The sequence below is a fragment of the Pseudorasbora parva genome, chromosome 16 (genome assembly GCF_024679245.1).
Source record: "Pseudorasbora parva isolate DD20220531a chromosome 16, ASM2467924v1, whole genome shotgun sequence".
NCBI lineage: Eukaryota > Metazoa > Chordata > Actinopteri > Cypriniformes > Gobionidae > Pseudorasbora > Pseudorasbora parva.
In genome coordinates, this window is record NC_090187.1 from 25,705,643 (window position 1) to 25,724,615 (window position 18,973).

The 18,973-nt window shown below is 37.7% G+C and overlaps 1 protein-coding gene across 6 annotated transcripts in view; it reads right to left on the minus strand.

Moving 5' to 3' along the window:
• Positions 1–18,973, minus strand: part of shank3a (SH3 and multiple ankyrin repeat domains 3a) — a 462,280-nt gene that overhangs the window by 13,811 nt on the left and 429,496 nt on the right. For all 6 annotated transcript variants that reach the window (XM_067420066.1, XM_067420065.1, XM_067420067.1 and 3 more), the window contains 4 exons: positions 16,827–16,902; positions 9,663–9,745; positions 6,342–6,466; positions 6,029–6,164 (listed from right to left, as the gene is read on the minus strand). In XM_067420066.1, coding sequence (XP_067276167.1) covers positions 6,029–6,164; positions 6,342–6,466; positions 9,663–9,745; positions 16,827–16,902 — 420 coding nt within the window. The remainder of the gene's footprint in view (positions 1–6,028; positions 6,165–6,341; positions 6,467–9,662; positions 9,746–16,826; positions 16,903–18,973) is intronic.

Genomic DNA, 18,973 nt, shown 5'->3' on the forward strand with positions numbered 1-18,973 from the left:
GTATAGCTTAAATACAATGTACACAGCTCGATAAAAGCATCTGTCAATTGCATTAAATATAAATTAAGTTAATGCATTCAACACTTGAAAGACTCACTTGTTGAAAATATATGAACTACATCCACATCGAAACGCGCATGCCTATAGACTAAACATGTAATACGCATGTGCAGTATCGGTGTTGTTTTAAAAAATGTGCACTTTGAAACTTATTTCAAAGTTTGCATTCTCAGGCCACCAAAACTCTGGTGAAGGAGTGAAGGAGTTGGCTGATGCCCTATTCAGACGGTAACTGTTTCTCGTGGGGTCAGAAGGTATTGCCATCATTTACAGCAGCTAGTCAGTGATTTTATTGCCGTCCGTCTCTCACCACCCGCGTAATCCCCGGCCGAGTTACCTACTGCTTTTGACAAACACCAAGGTCATGAGGTGATGTAATAGCTGTCCGAATACACATCTCTGAGTTTTCAAGAATATATCACTTCAAAATTCACTGTTTATATCCCTTTTGACCACTGCAGAGCATCATACGGTTACGCTTTGCTGTTTTTTTATGCATTTCTAGACTAGAAATGCAAGTATTTACAAGAGCAATATATTTCATCACCGCTCAAACTAATTAAAATAAAAGCACGTAAACATTTAAATTGGTCTGTTATTAGCAGCATTTATTATAATACCAAGCATATTACATTTTATTTACAACATACAATCATGTTACGGACCACGTGAGCAGTGCGTTCCCGATCACAAAACTCCTCCACCGTGGCATGAATAAACCACAATCTGAATGCACGAGTTTTAGGTTTAATCCTATGGTTTTATCACTGAGGTGGCCTGAACAAGTGCACATTTATGTTGTCGGATTTGTGTGAAATAGGCGAAGGGCGCATGACATACATCACGACCAAACGTCAGCGATTGGTTATAGCAGATCCAGAGTGGCTGAGGGCAGATCCAATAGTTTTAAACTTCAACAGAAGGCCCGCCTTCGCGGAAATAAACGCTTGTCAATGGAGAATGGCCAGACTCTATGTACAAATGAAATGTACGAGAGTCTGGTAAGACCGGGCTATAAGGCAGTAGCTTTTGACACAAATGACCAAAGTTCGATTTCACCTTTTAAAGGTGCAGTGTGTAGTATTTATTGACTTAAATGCAATATAATATACATAATTATGTTTTGTATGATATATAAAGTACATAATGAACCGTTGTTTTTAATATTTTAGAATGAGCCATTTCTATCTACATACGCCGCGGGTCCCCTTTGTAACAGTTGTCCACTGAGGAGGCGAGTTTGAGAACCCAAGTGCAGTTTATTGACATTTAACATAAATCCAAACATAAACAAAAGACATTGCAAAATAACAAAAGACTTGACTAGACTTGACTTGATTTAATGTGACATAAACTTGACTAGACAAAACACTCACCAACAGCGGGTTACAATATACAATAACTGACAAAGACTATAGCAAACATGAGGGCTTAAACACACAAGGGTAAATTGACAAGACGAGGGACACCTGTGAACAATGATTAACTCAAACCAATGACAACAAGACAGAACCACGAGGCAGGAACACATGAGGACAATGAGTCACATGACAAGGGAACACATGACAAAACCTGACAGTGAACATGAAAACCTAAAAACATAAAACATGAAATCTACACCAAAACACCCTGTGACAACCTTACAGCAAAGTCACCATTTTAAGCCGTCATGTTTCTATGTTAGCCCTAAATGGACAAACTTCTCTACAGAGCGCTAGCCACTCTCTGCTGTCTCAGACGATGACAACTTTGTCCTGTGTCAGCCACTGTTGCTTCTCTACTGTATGTGCTTTGAAAGGGAGGGGTGGGCGGTTGCAATTTGCAACCTCATCGCTAGATGCCGCTAAATTTTACACAGTGCACCTTTAGCTTATTCTTCTCCCTTCTCCTATCAGCTCGGAGTAGCATCTATTTTAAATAAAAATCAAGAAAATATTCGAAAAGAGGACATAATGTGCCTGATGTGTATTTAATAGTGGGAATAAAGTGTTAAATGGTTAGGGTTAGAAGCAGGTGTAGCGGATGTAATGTCAAGTACAAGCAATGTCACAATTACTTGTACGATTTATTATTTTCAGCATCCATTTATGATTTTAAATAATGCAATTATATACACTAAATGTGTTGTTATTATTGCTTACTGTTTTATTGGATACTGTAAACTGTGTTTGCAACTATTTGCACCAAAGAATAAATAGAATAGGACCCACTTTATATTAGGTGGCCTGAACTACTATGTACTAACATTGTAATTAATCATTTGATACAATGCACTTATTGTGTACATGTTTTTACGTTGTACTAACATTTTTTTAAAATACCTGCATGTAATTACGTCTGTAATTAATTTCTGTAGTTACATTTGTAATTACACAGTTGGCACTTCCCTTACACCTAACCCTACCCTTAAACTTACTCATATCACCACACCGTTCCCTAACTCTACCCATATATCACCTCAATGTCAGCAAATGTGCTTCGCAATATAATTTGAACACAGTAAGTACATTGTACTTATTTTTTGATGTAAGTACATAGTACTTAAGGCCACCTAATATAAAGTAGGGCCATATAATCTAACAACCATTTACACATATTGCTAAATACTGCTAATTTAATTTAATGTGGAAAAAAATACTTTTTGTTTCTATTTACACAGTGTAAATAGCATAAGTTGCTATCCCCTCCCTTCCCCTCCTCTTTTTTTGCTTTTAGTATGGTAGTGCTTAGAGGCATTTTTCTTAGAGAAGCTGTGTCCTAAATTCATCCTCTTTAAAGCACTAACACAATTTGGACCAGACTAACCAACCAGTCAGCCAGATTCAGACCTTTCTGTGGGGGGGGGGGCTTTGGATAAAAGCATCTGCTATACGACTTACTTACTATGCTGTTCAATCATCTACTAAAGCCAAACACAGGTCAATGAAGGGTTCGGATAGTGTGGGAGTTGCAGATAAAAGTGAGGTAATTTACATGGATACTGAATAGACTTCCTCTTTGGGTTTCGAGGTTTTGCTATAGTTCTAATAACTCCACCAGCAGACTCATTTAACTGCTAATCAATTGAGTGGGTGTAGGAACGCACAAATGTGTGAAAAAGCTGCACAGAAAACACTTCGATACTTCAATCTGCTTAGTCATCACAATTTCTGTGACAAACAACCCTGTCATTTAGTTAATGCTCCCAAAGTTTTTTCTTCTGACGAGCACAATCATTACCATCACGATCGGCTGTGATCATTACACTCGCTGCTTTATTCATTCTTGCAGCATTTCTTTTCCTCATATTTGAGACTAGATTCGCCCTGCTGTGAGAGATCTCTCACTGTCTGATCATCACATACAGTACAGAGCATCAAAGGCCGGTTCCCTAGCAACCCGTGTCTTTAAGAGCTCTTCTGTCAGACTGCAGTAGCCCCGCCCACAATAAACAAACAAAACCAGCAGTCAGCACATTCCCCATAACTCAACTACAGCACCACATTCACAATATTACACTATTTTTGTGTAAATGATTTGTTGTTGAGGGACATATGGTTAAACACACAACATTTAAGCAATATATTAAAGGGTTAGTATACCCAATAATTTAAATTCTCTCATTAATTACTTACCATAATATCGTTTGACACCCGTAAGACCTCCGTTCATCTTTGGAACACAAATGAAGATATTTTTTGTTGAAATCCGATGGCTCAGTCAGGCCTTCATTTCCAATGTAATTTCCACTCACAAGACCCATAAAGGCACTAAAGACGTCGTTACAAAGCCCATCTCACTACAGTTATTCTACAATAATTTTATGAAGCGACGAGAATAGTTTTTTTGCACACAAAAAACTAAATAATGACTTGTATAGTGATGGGCTGAATTCAAAACAATGTTTCGAACGGTTATGAATCAGCTTATTGATTCATGATTCAGATCGCCAATGTCACGTGATTTCAGCAGTTTGACACGCGATCCAAATCGTGAATCAATACACTGATTCATAACTGTTCGAAAATTTGTTTTGAATTCGGCCCATTACTATTCTACTATTCTCGTTGCTTCATATAATGACTGTAGAACCACTGTAGTGAGATGGGCTTTGTAATGACATCTTTAGTACCTTTTATGGGTCTTGAGAGAGGAATTGACATTGGTGTCAATAGTCACGTTTACATGCACACTTTTTTGTCATTCCAATTAAAATAGTTCAGAATGAAAGATTCAGTGGACTGTTTACATGAGACGTTATCTAAACCGATCTGGGGTTTACATGTGCTGACTTTCAATCGCAGATCACAGAGCAGTTTGTCTGCCGCATCAGAAATGTCGACGCTGTCCTCTCCAGCAGCTGAATGTGTTCACGGATGCCATAGCAACTCTTAACGGCCACCAGGACTTATACTGTTTTATAAAAGCTATTTATTTGTTGTAAAGTGTAATCTCAGAAAAAATGAATTCTTCTGTCAGGCGCAGTTGAAGTAAAAAGTGCCTGGGACAAACGCTGAAGGATCTATGTCTGTGTCATTATGCCAACATTATCTTCATAACTTCTTATGAAATATAAAAATATATAACATTATAGCCTGCGTGTGAGTGCGGTGCGCGATCAGTAGTGAAGGCGCGCCGTGTGTATCACGTCATATAAGGACGCACCCTAAAAAGTCATCGGGTCAGGTCGCTTACATGGTTAAATTTTTCGTTTGATCGTTTCATGAAAAGGTTTATCCCACCCCTCTCGAACCGATTACAATTTCATTCGGTTTGGGCATTTTTATTCCGATTGAGGTGTTTTATATGTAGCATTTTCATTCGGATTGGACTTTTAAACCGATTACAGTGCTCCATGTAAACGCACATAATGAAGGCCTTTCTGAGCCATCGGATTTCGACAAAAATATCTCCATTTGTGTTCTGAAGATTAACGGAGGTCTTACGGGTGTCGAACGACATTAGGGTAAGTAATTAATGAGAGAATTTTCATTTTTGGGTGAACTAACCCTTTAAAACCCTGTTAAAGGTGGGGTAAGTGCTATTTCAAAACCCTTTTAGAAAAAGGACTCGGGCCGAGTGGAATAACAAACTTGTAGCCAATCAGCAGGTAAGGGGCGTGTCTACTAATGATGGTGAGAAGAGCGCTCGCTCTCGCTCTCGCTCTGTGCACGTCATTATTCAAAACACACTAGTCACACATGACGGACATTAGCCGAGAACTACCATAATATATGCTGCTTTTTTTTATATGCTCGTGTGTCATGTTTGCTTGTTAGTCCATTTACGTATTGTGGCTCAATTCAGCGATGATAAAGACCCGTTTATTTCCCCACCGTATGGAGCATCTACATCTCCTCACTGTGTGCTTCAAGCATCAGCTCACAAAATGTGTCTGACAAGTCAGATACTATACTCCTAATATATGTTTGTTTCCTCTTTTTATATAACCCTTATCCGGTCATAATGGTAATATAACTCGTGTTCTATCGAGTTGTTCATGAGAACAGTTTGTGTTTTTGTGATCGCTATAACTCTAATCTTGTCATAATTGTAATATGTTGTTAGCTGGACTGTCGGCTGTGTTCTATTGAGTTGTTCATGAGAACGGTTTGTGTGTGTTTTTGTGATCGCTATAACTCTAATCTTGTCATAATTGTAATATGTTGTTAGCTGGACTGTCAGCTCGTGTTCTATTGAGTTGTTCATGAGAACGGTTTGTGTTTTTTGTGATGGAAGGGGTGAGTTTTTCATTGAATATTCGGCCTGGATTAGTTACACAGATTCTGCCGTAGTCGTTGCCTGGGTTACGTATGTGTGGGGGCGGAGCTATCATAATAGGTCCGAGACCCTTTTGGGGGTAGGGGCGTATTTGTTTTGGTGATTTAAAATATCATCAACGGTTACCAGATAGCACTTACCCCACCTTTAATATTACTTGCATTTTAGTATTTGCGATAAATCTGTTGGAAGTGAAAAAGCATCTTACCCTTCTTCCTGACTGTCTCCTCAGACTCTGGCTTGCGTGTGACTGACACCACCTTCATCAGGAGGCTATTTCCACCCTGCCGGATGAGTGACACCACCTGCTTGTGACCCACTTTTACCACGTTTACACCATTTACCTAAAACACCAATCACAAACAAATCATAACTGCCCCTCTGCCCCTCCAGCACATTCGAAGCATCTCAGGTTAGACTCAAATTCATTAAAAGGATTCAGCAAACACAATTGCATTTTTATTTAAACATGATGAAAGGAGATATGGAAAGATCTGTGATGTCAGGAATGAATCCTATACCTCAATGAGGAAGTCACCAGTCCTTAGCCCCGCCCTCCAGGCCACGCCCTCAACATCCACAGACTCCAGGTACTGCAGTGCGGGAAAGGCAGGTGTGGGTGTAAACTCTTCAATGGGTGTCTCCGCTACATAAAAACAGAAAATCATATGCAATATCATATACTGGTGCTTAGACTCTTTGTGAAGTCAATAGCAATGCTTCCATCCATCTATTTTTATGCAAATTTTGAGATATTGGATAAAAAACTCATTTCAATACCAATATCATATCATACAATACATATCAATACCAAAAATGTGCATAATAATGTGTGTGTGCTCAATTGAGGCCGATTTTTTTGTATCCAATAAGACGACGTGCATAAACTGCGATGGAAATACATGTACCAAATAAATCCCTTAATACGCAACTTGCGTAAATTTGCCTCAACATTGGATGTGATTGGATAACCGGACTAAATAATGGACCATTTCTTTGCACATCATCTCAAATGCTGGTTTGATCATTATGAAATGCCTGAGCCAAAAGCAGAGTTTCCACCGAAATTACCCGGAAAACAATTTGTCCCAGGAACTTTTTCCCCCAGACCTGTTGCTGTATGCGTTTCTATCGCAGTCTAAAGTAGGACTGCATGCGGCTTTCTAGTTCCCTCTGGTTTTTGTCCTCCTTAATTAATAAGCTTAATAAAGCCTGAACCTCGTCATCAGTCATATTTTTTTAAACTTCATTGTTATTCGAAAACCAAACAACTCTTACCCCACGCACCGCAATAGACTTAAAAAAAAATGGTGGTTGAAATAAAATGCTGCGTGGAGTCAACCAATCAAAATGCTGCATGAGCTCAACCAATTAGCATGTTCACCACCCATGTCCCACCCCTGAAAGTTGAAAAAGTACTACGTTACAAGCAGGGAGTTTCTAAAAGGGGGACATTTTTACCCGGAACTTCATTTAGACCCTGGTCCCTGTGGTTGAAACACACAGAGTAACACCCCACTAGTTCCTGAGGAAAGTTTCTGCAGTGGAAACGTGGCTGAAGTCTGTCATCAAAGTGGTTACCTCCCAGAACTTTCTCACTTGATTGCATTCCCAAACTTTAGGCATCCACCTCAGAATGCAAGATAACAAAACAGCGTTTATTGCGTTTCGTCCGTCCGAGGTGCAAGTCATTTATAACGTGCGGAAAAATATAAAATGGGTTCTATGATTGCAGTATATTCAATTTTCATTACAGATATTTTTGTGGCAATTAATAAATGGCTTACTTATAGATATACCTCTGCTGGGATAGGTAAAAGCATTTAAAAATGGTCAAAAATAACATGCTAAATAAAGCCATAAAGTGCTTTGCTCTTCATTTTTGAGATAGGTATAGTATAGGAATTATGAAATCAATATTGAGGCCAGCTGAAACCCATATTCGCAAGAAATATTAATGCACCATGTGAGTAACAGATGGCATTAGGAACTCATAACTCCTAACCAGGATGGTGCCACCCCAGAGACTGGGCACTAACACACACAAACACACTCCTCACTTTTGCTCACAAACTCTATATGTTGTCAAACACACCTGTCTATTAATGCTGTTAATAATGGTATATATATATATATACTAAATAATCAAATATCAGTTCACATTGTGTCATTTCTACAAGTAATGAAGTTAACATTCACTTAACTCTATTATGCTGTCACCAGAACTGCATCTGTAAGACACATACACTGTTGCACTCATATGGATTGAGTTTAAACTTTCATGTAACTCTAGTGTTAATACACCAAGTAGACAACATTTTACTAAAATAATTGTAAATGGATGTTGTTTTAGAGCAATGTTCATTTTAAAGGTACACTATGTAACTTTTTTGTTCAACATTAACAAAATATAAAAATAATAATAATGAGATAATACATCGTCAATCTTTCTTCCAAAATGTGTTTTTTTGATAAGCCTATATTATAAGCATTTCTATTTTAGACCGGATTGGGGTGGTTTTTATGGGAAATTGTGTACATAACGTCACTCGCCCGTACGTGTCTTGTCATATTGGTAAATAGAGGTTTTGATGTGGAGATGATGTTTTTATTACTCAACAGCTTATTGAACATATAATTGTGTGTGCTGCTCAAGAAACATTTCTTATTATTATCAATGTTAAAGCTACACTGTGTGATATTTTCCCCCATCTAGTGGTGAAAAGGTATATGACCATCCAGGGAATAATACTTTCTGTTCCTCTCAATTTCGTTCGGTTCCTCTCAAAACTCCTACGGTGGCCGATTTAGTCCAAGATTACCATGGCAATCCCCCTCTTCACATCGACACGGTGTCATCGAGTGTTAAAACGCGAAAGAAGCAGCTTGAATTTATGGGTATGTCCCTCTTTGGCTAATGTACTTTCAAGATGGAGGGGCAACATGGCGACCAGCATCCGAACCCCTCACCCGTATGTATTTTCAATGGCATATTATAAACTTACGAGAATACTTTATTACTTTAAAGAAGTAAATATACATTAATGAGCACATATATTTTTTAAATAACTAAGTGTTTTTAGCTAAGAATAAACTAAAAAAAGTTACACAGCATAGCTTTAAAAACAGATGTGCTGCTTAATATTTTTGAGGAAATTGTGATACATAATTTCTTGATTTTTGTTTTTTTGACGAATAGAAAGTAAAAAAAACCTGCATTTATTTGAAGTAGAAAACATTTGTAACATTAGTCTTTACTGTCACTTTTGATCAATGCATGCATCCTTGCTGAACAAAAATATGACTATCTTTAAAAAAAATCGTACTGACCCTAAACTTGAACGTTAGTCTATCTATCTATCTATCTATCTATCTATCTATCTATCTATCTATCTATCTATCTATCTATCTATCTATCTATCTATCTATCTATCTATCTATCTATCTATCTATCTATCTATCTATCTATCTATCTATCTATCTATCTATCTATCTATCTATCTATCTTTCAGTGGAAATGGAAAGCATACAGGACTCAAAAAGTTACATGGTGTAGCTTTAACCAAATAACTATCTAAAATATTGTTGTAGTAAAATTGCATTCAAGTATATAGCTCCATTCGAAAACTGATTGGCCAGTTTCTACAATATAATCAATTCTCAAATAAAATATATTTTTTTGAAAATCCTTGTTTCACTTGGAAATACATCACATTACAAAAGTAAAATGGGTTGCAAATATCATATGTTGCTGACTTTAAGTGTGTAATGTAACCAAGTAAAGTGAAGGAAGGTGAAACTTAACAGCACACTGAGGACATGAGCTCAATATCAGGTCTTACCTTTTGCTCCTCGCAAGACAAAGCCGAATCCCTCATTCTCTTTCTTCTGGAGAACAGCATTCTTCTCCTCGATGATGTAATCACTGTGCATAAGAGAGAGCAGGACAGTGAGGTCAGACTCCGGCACCATACCTGTGTGAGGAGCTCCACAGCAGTGGGGTTTACCACCTGGAGATATCACTCCAATGATGAGCCAATCAGTTTAAAAGCAGTGGCTGTGAGAGTGTGGACAATATATATATAAAAACAGTTTCACTCCTTCTGTTTGACTCCAGTGCAGCCTCTTTAACTGCATTAGGAGATTGGACCAAATATCCAGCCTCTTATTATATGAAAAGAGGTAAATATGAGGGCCTTCAACTCTTTCACTGTCCAACTCCAAATGCACAAAATAGACAAAAAAGTAAAAAAAACGATTATGTTAATCCTGCATCCATGCCTTATAGTGCAGCCAATCAGTGATTAAAAGATGGAATGAGCATTCACAAAAGAGAAAGCGAGTCAGAGAGACACAAAGGATATTTCTCTATGGTGGTCTCTTCCCCCCATCACCATCCCAAACACACACACACACACACACACACACACACACACACACACACACACACACACACACACACACACACACACACACACACACACACACACACACACACACACACACACACACACACACACACACACACACACACACACACACACGGTCCATCTGTCTGGATGCATGGAGATAGCTATCATCAGCGCTATAACAGCAGGGACAAATCTGTTCTTCCTTACTCTTGTGAGCCACAGTTACCCGCCTGTAGACATGATCAGTCCTCCGCCAACACACACATACAAACAGTGCACTTAGACATACAAAAATCCCATTACTAACCTCACTGCTATGACTAACTGTGCTGTTCTCCATTTACGTGACATAATTGTAGACACTTCTATCTAAAAAAGTTAAACAACTGTTCTGGGTTAAAGTAGACATTAAATGAAATGCCACCTTAACTATTTTCTCAATTAGTGCTATTGATTCTTATCAGCCATAGGGAGGTGTGGCAGAGCCCCACCAAAATATAAACTGAATCAATAGTATACATTGTAAACGTTTTTAAAATTCTGCATTAATATTTTTTAGATGATTTTAAATCATAGAGGAGGGTATATTAAAATGTATGTATTACTAAATTGAGACCCTCAATTTTCCAATGTAAATTTTTGATATCTGTTCTTCCAGTGTGGAGAAGTTTCACGTTAATTAAAGTATAAATCCTTTAGTTTACATGTGCTCATGTGAATATATAGTTCTCTTGTGTTTGTTTCATGTTTGAGAATAGACATGTCTTTCTTTTCCTCACTGGAATTCCTCTACAACTTGTAATATTTTAAAACAACATTTGGAGGCAATAAATACTACATTAAATCAATTCTGTGATAGCACTCTGTGTGTGTCACATGTGCTGCCTGTCAATCAACATTAGAGCGCCACCCTCAGGCTAAATAATGCAACATCTGCAAAAAGTGTTCTGTGTGTGTTCAGCAATGGCAAATATAAACTGGAGCTAAGTGTCACAGGGTGTTTTGGTGTTGGGTTCATGTTTCATGTGTTAAGGTTTTCATGTTCACTGTCATGTTTTGTAATGTTTCTGTGTCATGTTAGGTGTGTTCGACATGCATCGATGCATGCAATCGGCAAGAGTAGCCGAGTGCAGGCGGGGAGGAGCTGTAAACGTAGACGAGAAGTCGCTGAAGACACTTTCTGCTTCCTGCAGTGACGCTTGTGTGTTTGCAAACATTATCACAGCTGAAGTTGCAATATTTCTCAAATACACAGATGTCACAGTTTCTTCATGTAATGAGCTCTAGGGTTAAGGATGATGTAAACATGCTCTAGGGTTAAGGATGATGTAAACATGCTCTAGGGTTAAGGATGATGTAAACATGCTCTAGGGTTAAGGATGATGTAAACATGCTCTAGGGTTAAGGATGATGTGAACCTCGGCTGAGAGACCATAGTTCAAGATTTGGCACCCTTCAGGGGCCAAACCCAAAGCTTTCACATTTCCATGGGTGGTAAATTGTGCCTCACCCTGCGATAGAAGATCTCCAGGAAAGACATAAGGTTTGAAAACCATACTTGGGCCAGCCAGAACAGAATTCCCGGGAGCAGAGCGATCAGGGGAGATGTGTACAGACGTAGCCTTGACCACACCTTGACCACCTTGACCTTGACCACACCACACCATAGCATCCAGCCCCAGCAGAGGACTGGACTCCAGGGTGGACCGGCCAATATGCATGCACTGTCCTAAGTGCGCGTTTCAGAACACTGATCTTTTCTATAGCAACCTGAGCATTTAATGGCAACTGCAGTCACACAATGACTTTTTCAATTGACAATTTATTTTATTTAGAAAGCGGAACTTATTTTAGGCATTGCACTTTCTCCTATTTTGGCCAGGCTAAACGGAAGAACCCGATACTGGTAGGCTTCACCCCCGAAAGCGAAATTCCAATGTTGAAGAAGGAAGGAAATATGGAAGTACATGTCCTTTAAATCTATCATGAAAGTCATGTCCTTGAATCTAAAGTCATGATAAGAGGAATCGTCAACCGTCAATCTGGGGATACAGACCTCTGCTTTCATCAAAGAGGGCCAGGCGGGAGCAAAGTGTTCTTAATGGAAGATGCTCATAGTCATCCACCTCGAGAGCTGACCGCGTGTCAATGTCAGACACAGCGTGGAGATCCCTCGAAAGGGAACTCACACTAATATCGTTTCAAACCCATGTATTTATTTTTTATGTGGAACACAAAAGACGATATTTTGAAGAATACTGGGAACCAAACAATATTGGAGATTACTGACTTCCATGCTTCCACAACTGTGCAAAATGCATGAATATTAAATGGGGAAATTATAAATTAGTTTATGATTGGCTATATCTGTTGCCAAACAACTTGCTGTAACATTCAAGCATTGATTCACACTGCATGCCTTTGGTGGAGGGTTTAAAAGGCATTAATCCAAAGTTAATGAGTAGTGTGAGAAACACGTTACAGTGATTATTATTATTATTTTTTAGATTAATTTGTTCCCTGGTAATCAAACCAATGACCTTGGCATTGCTAATGCCATGCTCTACCAGTCAAGCTACAGGAAAATATATTAATTGTATTACAGAAAAATCTATATTTCTAAACATAGCAATTCATTTATATCAACTCCCATACCATCAAGAAATCTGTTTTACAAACAGAGCATAACAAAGTCCTTGTGAACAGCTGCTTGCGGAATAATTACCACAAAACGACTAAAAACTGTCTGTGATCACATGGGACCAGAGCAACGACTGGTGTCTGTATCATCAACTATTAGAAGAAAGCTCATCTCTCTCTCCCTCTCTCTCCCTCTCTCTCTCTCTCTCTCTCTCTCTCTCTCTCTCTCTCTCTCTCTCTCTCTCTCTCTCTCTCTCTCTCTCTCTCTCTCTCTCTCGTACCCCGAGGGTCTTCATCACTGATGCATTAGGAGTGACAAGAATCTAATTAAGTAGTGGAGAATCAATTAGATCAATTACAGATGATTCGTGTCGTTAGCGCCTCGGGTTAACGAAATGCTCTGTCCTACAGAACAGCAGTCACGCCTGTGATAACATCAGTGTACGGTCGGGCGTCTGGAACAGGCATTTGCTGTGGATTTGTTTACGAACAAAATCTTAGACAAGCCACATTAAACTGGGACAGTGGAATGGGTTGTACTTCCCATTATTTATTTAATGAATATAAGTTATCACTTAGAAAAAGTAACACAGAACAAATGCTCAATATGATATTTCATCCCTTATTTCACACACACACGCGCGCGCACGCACTCACGCACGCACGCATGCAAGCACACACACACACGCATGCAAGCAAACATTACTTTAAAAAAAAAGTGGTCCCCTTTAGGTCAATAAGGTCCCACTACGTAATGTTGGTTAACGCATTAACAATACATTTGTTACAGTATTTATTGATCTTTGTTAAGTTAAAAATGAAAATACAAATCTCTCTCTCTCTCTCTCTCTCTCTCTCTCTCTCTCTCTCTCTCTCTCTCTCTCTCTCTCTATATATATATATATACATATATATATGTATATATATAAATTTAAATACCATAGTATTGGCATGGTACCATGTCCATTGTTGAAAAGTGTAACTATGACTTAAGTACTTACATGAAAGTGCATGCAATTTCATGTACATTGTCTGTGCTCTCTTATGGAAAATTTGATATAAAGGCATTAAACATTTCAAATATTTGTTATAGAGTTACAAAAACCCTTACAGTCAAGTTCAGCTAATCTAGCACCTAATGATAATTTGATGAAATAATGAAGTGTGAAAATGAATATAATGGCCATTAGACCTCAGGAAGGTTTCCTGTAGCGCTGACTTCAGTGTGTCAATGTAGAGAGTACAACTGTGCCGAGGGGAACGCACATGAGTGGGTAAGCTCCACATTGTCCTTGTCATGAAGCTAAACATGTACGGCGACTGATTTTCACATATGGCTGAATGAAAACCAGCGAGAGACGTGAAGGGGTTAACAGCCCACATTTAACTCCAGTCATTTAACCAGCTCTCACAGCTGTATGTGTCACTGTGTTAGCTCTTTACAGCTAGGTAAGTGTGTGCTATCTCAGTTTAGTGCACTTAACAGTGTGGCTGAACATAGTTCAGCACACTTAATATTTACACCATAGATCTACTGGTAGTCTACTTATTTGCTAGACATAACTTATCACAATCTTAGCTAGTATGTGATAAATACACCCCCCCCCCCCAAAAAAAAAAACACCTGCAAAAAGTTTTAATGGGGTTCTATATAGAATCCTATGGTTCTTGACTCATTTTTAAAGGGGTTGTTGCATGCGATTTCACTTTTTTAACTTTAGTTAGTATGTAATGTTGCTGCTTGAGCATAAACAGTATCAGCAAAGTTACAGCGCTGAAAGGTCAATGCAAACGGAGATACTGTCTTTTAAACAAGCTTCTTCCCGGGTTGGTGACATCATTAACCCTTGCTAGTCACCGCAGATGTGACTTCTGCCCGTAATGGTAAGGGGTGCAGTGTTTCTGGACAACCTGTGCTTGACACTTCAGCCAATAAAAATACATTAAACTACATTTGGCCATCAAACCAATCTAAGACCATTGCGTTTTTCGGAGGGATGGGCTTCATAAAAGCAGGAAGCAAACGAGCCGTTCAAAGGACAGTGGAGGCAGCGGTGTGGAATAAAGGTCAAATATAAGACAAATACGGAGTTTAAGCATTAAGACATGTTTTGCTGCGCCTCATAAACACAACCAAACCTAGATAAAAAAAACACCGGAACCACCCCTTTAAAAAAAAAAAAAAACTTTATGCCAAAAAGGATAAATTATAGAGGATAAATTATTGCATACAACTTTTGTTTTGCAGGTTTTTTCAATATATTTAGTGATAAATTATGTTTACTAGCTTAAAGTATGTTTACCAACTAAATCTATAAAAAGATCCCATGATATTTGAAGCGCCTGACAGAACCCTTTAAGTTTCTATGTAGAACCTTCTCTTCTAAGAGTGGCAGTCTGCTAAACCAGTTATGACCAGGCTGGAAGACCAGCTAAGACCCGTTTTCTTTTAGCAGGGTTAAGGGTAAAATTGATTAGCAGACTTGTTGATATTATCTGAATGTAGTTTGGCATACTAACATGCTAATATTTACAGTTTATTGATTAGCATACGCACTTTGTGTTGAGAGACAGAAATTCAGCAAGGTGATGTTCTTTTCATTTATATCTCAAATTGTGAAATCAATGACTTTAAGAGTCTGGGAGAGGCTTGGTTTGTCTTGTGTGTTTAGAGTCTATTTCTCTGATACAGCAGGTAATTGATTTGACTGGGTGCAGTTCTTTAAGCTGCTGCTCTAGACCTGTTTGCTGTTGTTGAGCAGCTTGGCAAAAGAAGATGAATGGAGTAAAAAGTATCAGTTTGACAGAGAGACTCCAGTAATTAATCCTCCATCGCACACTCTCTCTCTCTTACTCTATTCTCCATGTCATCTTATCCTCCATCCTGCCTTCCACATCAATCAGTCTTTAATTTCAGAAACACTTTTCATTACAGTGTTATCACAGAACGGAATAAAATAGCAGTAAGAAAACTGAGAATGGGTATGCAAGCATAAATCATAAATTGCTGTGTAAGCATGATATACTCGGACCTGCAAATTTGCAAAATACATTTTACCAACATCACCAGTGGGCTTCTTAGGTGTAAATCAAATCCTTTTGACAGATTTGCAGCTTACAATATTCAAATAGTTTACTACTTTTGTAGCCTAAAAGTATCCAAACATTAATGAGAAGCTGCTTGTGTAATGTGAGAAACGGTAGTAGATGCCAAAACATATTAATTTGGAATAAAAAAGTTAATAGAATAATAATATTAAATTAAGACTAAAATAAAATAGAATTCATTTAATGGAATAGATATAAACTTTTTCCATTCGTTAACATTAAAACCAAAAGTTGTTATTTGTATTATTTAATTTAACAGAGCAAACATGAATTTCACAGTGAACAGTTGTGTTTTGTATTAATTAATGTTAACAAAGAATAATAAATACTGTAACAAGTGGATTAACAAAACGTACCTACTGGGACCTCATTGTAAAGTTTTACCAATTAACTTGACTCAACTAACCTAATTTCTCATATTGTTAGCAGGAAAAAAATGTTGCACTAAAAATCTAGCATGAACACCCCTTTAAAAACAATACATATATTATTTATAAGTCGATTTACATACCCAATTACATTGTAACATTGAGCCTAATGTAAAAAATGACCTCTTATTTAATGGCATGTGCTGGCTGATTTTAATTTTACACTTAATTTAGTACTCAGTACTCAAGTGAATCGAGTGCTTAAGCAATTTGAAACTTGTAATGTGACTGTTTAAGCAAACATGAGCGGTAAAAACCTAATGTAATATATGAGCAGCACTGGAGTGTGTTGACAACCTCTATCCTCTAGATGGCAGTAGAGACTCAATACTACAAATTACTGAAACTTGAACTATACTGATCGAAATGCTCATATATTAATGAATCATGCATACAAATATATATATGTATACATTACCTATATGAGGTAAAGTTGTCGTAGGAGCCCACAGTGTAATGTCTGAACAGCCTCTTAGTTCGATCCTCTCTCGTCTCTGAAAGACAAAAATGACACATATTATTAACATGCATCATCGTAACCAACCACATTTATCATCTTCAATGCCGTTTATCATATTTGCATTGCATTTCAGGGCCAACCAAAATGTCTCAAATCAGCCTTGTGTGAAAATGTGGGTGTTTGTGAGCGAAAATGTAGACAAGCTTAATTAAATGCATAGGCAAGGTCAACTGTGTGTGTGTGAGTGTGTATGCGCGGTCTCGTTAATCCAGTCAGAGGGTCTGGCTAATAGGGATGGTGTCTCAAGCCAGACTAGATTTATGTGATTGGACTTTGGGCTGGAAATCAATGCACGGCTCCCCTACAGAAGGCCAATCTGCTGACACACATATACATATATTCACATTCACACACTAACATACACAAACACACTCAGATAATCTTACAAACATTTTCTGCCAAGAACAGACCGTCAAACACATGCATTTCATTCCTAAATACATTAGAAATTGTGTTACAGCGGTTATTGAATTAAACTTTGCTCTCTGTGTTATTGAATTTAACATGTCTTCCTCTCTCTCTCCCCTTTCTTAATAAACTCAGTGACCCACTTGCTCTGGTCTGATTACTAATGCATATTTCCTCTGTCTTTTCTTCTGTCCCCTGTCTCCACTCCTTCCTGTGTCCCACTGTAGTATTCCCTCTGTGCATGTCTGATCTTCTTCATTTGATAGTCTGTGATGCGTCTTTGCAGACTGTGCCAACATGGGTGTTTAAAGGAGTATTATGATAAATCACTTTTTTTTTGTTTTGAAATTGAGTTCACCGTACTATGAAAACATTCAGTCACTTAAAATTTTCTCCCAGCACAAAAAATTTATGACAGATGAATATTATCAACATATGACCGCCCACGTGAAACAGTAGATTATGACATTGGTGCAAAAAAACGTCATTAACGTTACACATATTATATACACACATTATATAACTTGAATAAATGAATAAAAGAGTATTTATAAATACAGCAGCTTATAATACAATGTTAAAGCTACACTGTGTAACTTTTTTAGTTTATTCTTAGCTAAAACACTTAGTTATTTCAAAAATATATGTGCTCATTAATGTATATTTACTTCTTTAAAGTAATAAAGTATTCTCGTAAGTTTATAATATGCCATTGAAAATACATACGGGTGAGGGGTTCGGATGCTGGTCGCCATGTTGCCCCTCCATCTTGAAAGTACATTAGCCAAAGAGGGACATACCCTTAAATTCAAGCTTCGTCTTTCGCGTTTTAACACTCGATGGCACCGTGTCAATGTGAAGAGGGGGATTGCCATGTTAATCTTGGACTAAATCGGCCACCGTAGGAGTTCAAATGAAATCAGAATGGAGAGGAACAGAAACTATTATTCACTGGATGGTCATATACCTTTTCACCACTAGATGGGGGAAAATATCACACAGTGTAGCTTTAAAGAAGAAAACTTTTCATTCAATGTTGTGTAATTTCTACACTTAATTTTTTTGATGCTTGTTCAAATTGCTTAAATAACACAATTGCTATACGTTTTGTCCAAACTTAATTTGATTGTGTTCAATCCACTTAAATATAAGTCAAATTGAAGGCAAACTTAATCCATTTGTGTTGTTACATGAATGATTTGTGTTGCATTAACTGAAACTGGGTGGGGCTTGTTAGTTCCCAGCATGCTTTGCATATGGCTAAATAAAGAGCGAGTAAATGTTATTTTATATGTAAAAGTGTTATTTTATGTATTTTTGAGCAAAATGACAAAGGGGGAGACTTGATTGTGTTTAATAGAGTTGTTGGAATTATTAGAACAATTTAAATTATAGTGAGTAACCATTGTGAAGAAGAGTGGAGCATTTGCTTAGGCTGTGGACTACAACTAATGTCATAACTTTGCCGAAGTAGCTTTTAATGCTTTGCATTTAATATGCTAATATGTGCTATTGCTAGCTAAAAGTTTGTCAACTAGCTAGTGCAGTATTATAATTCAGTTGTCTAACATTAAATTAAAGTATATTAATTGAAGTGGATGAATGAATATATGAAATTGAATGTCTGAATCATGACA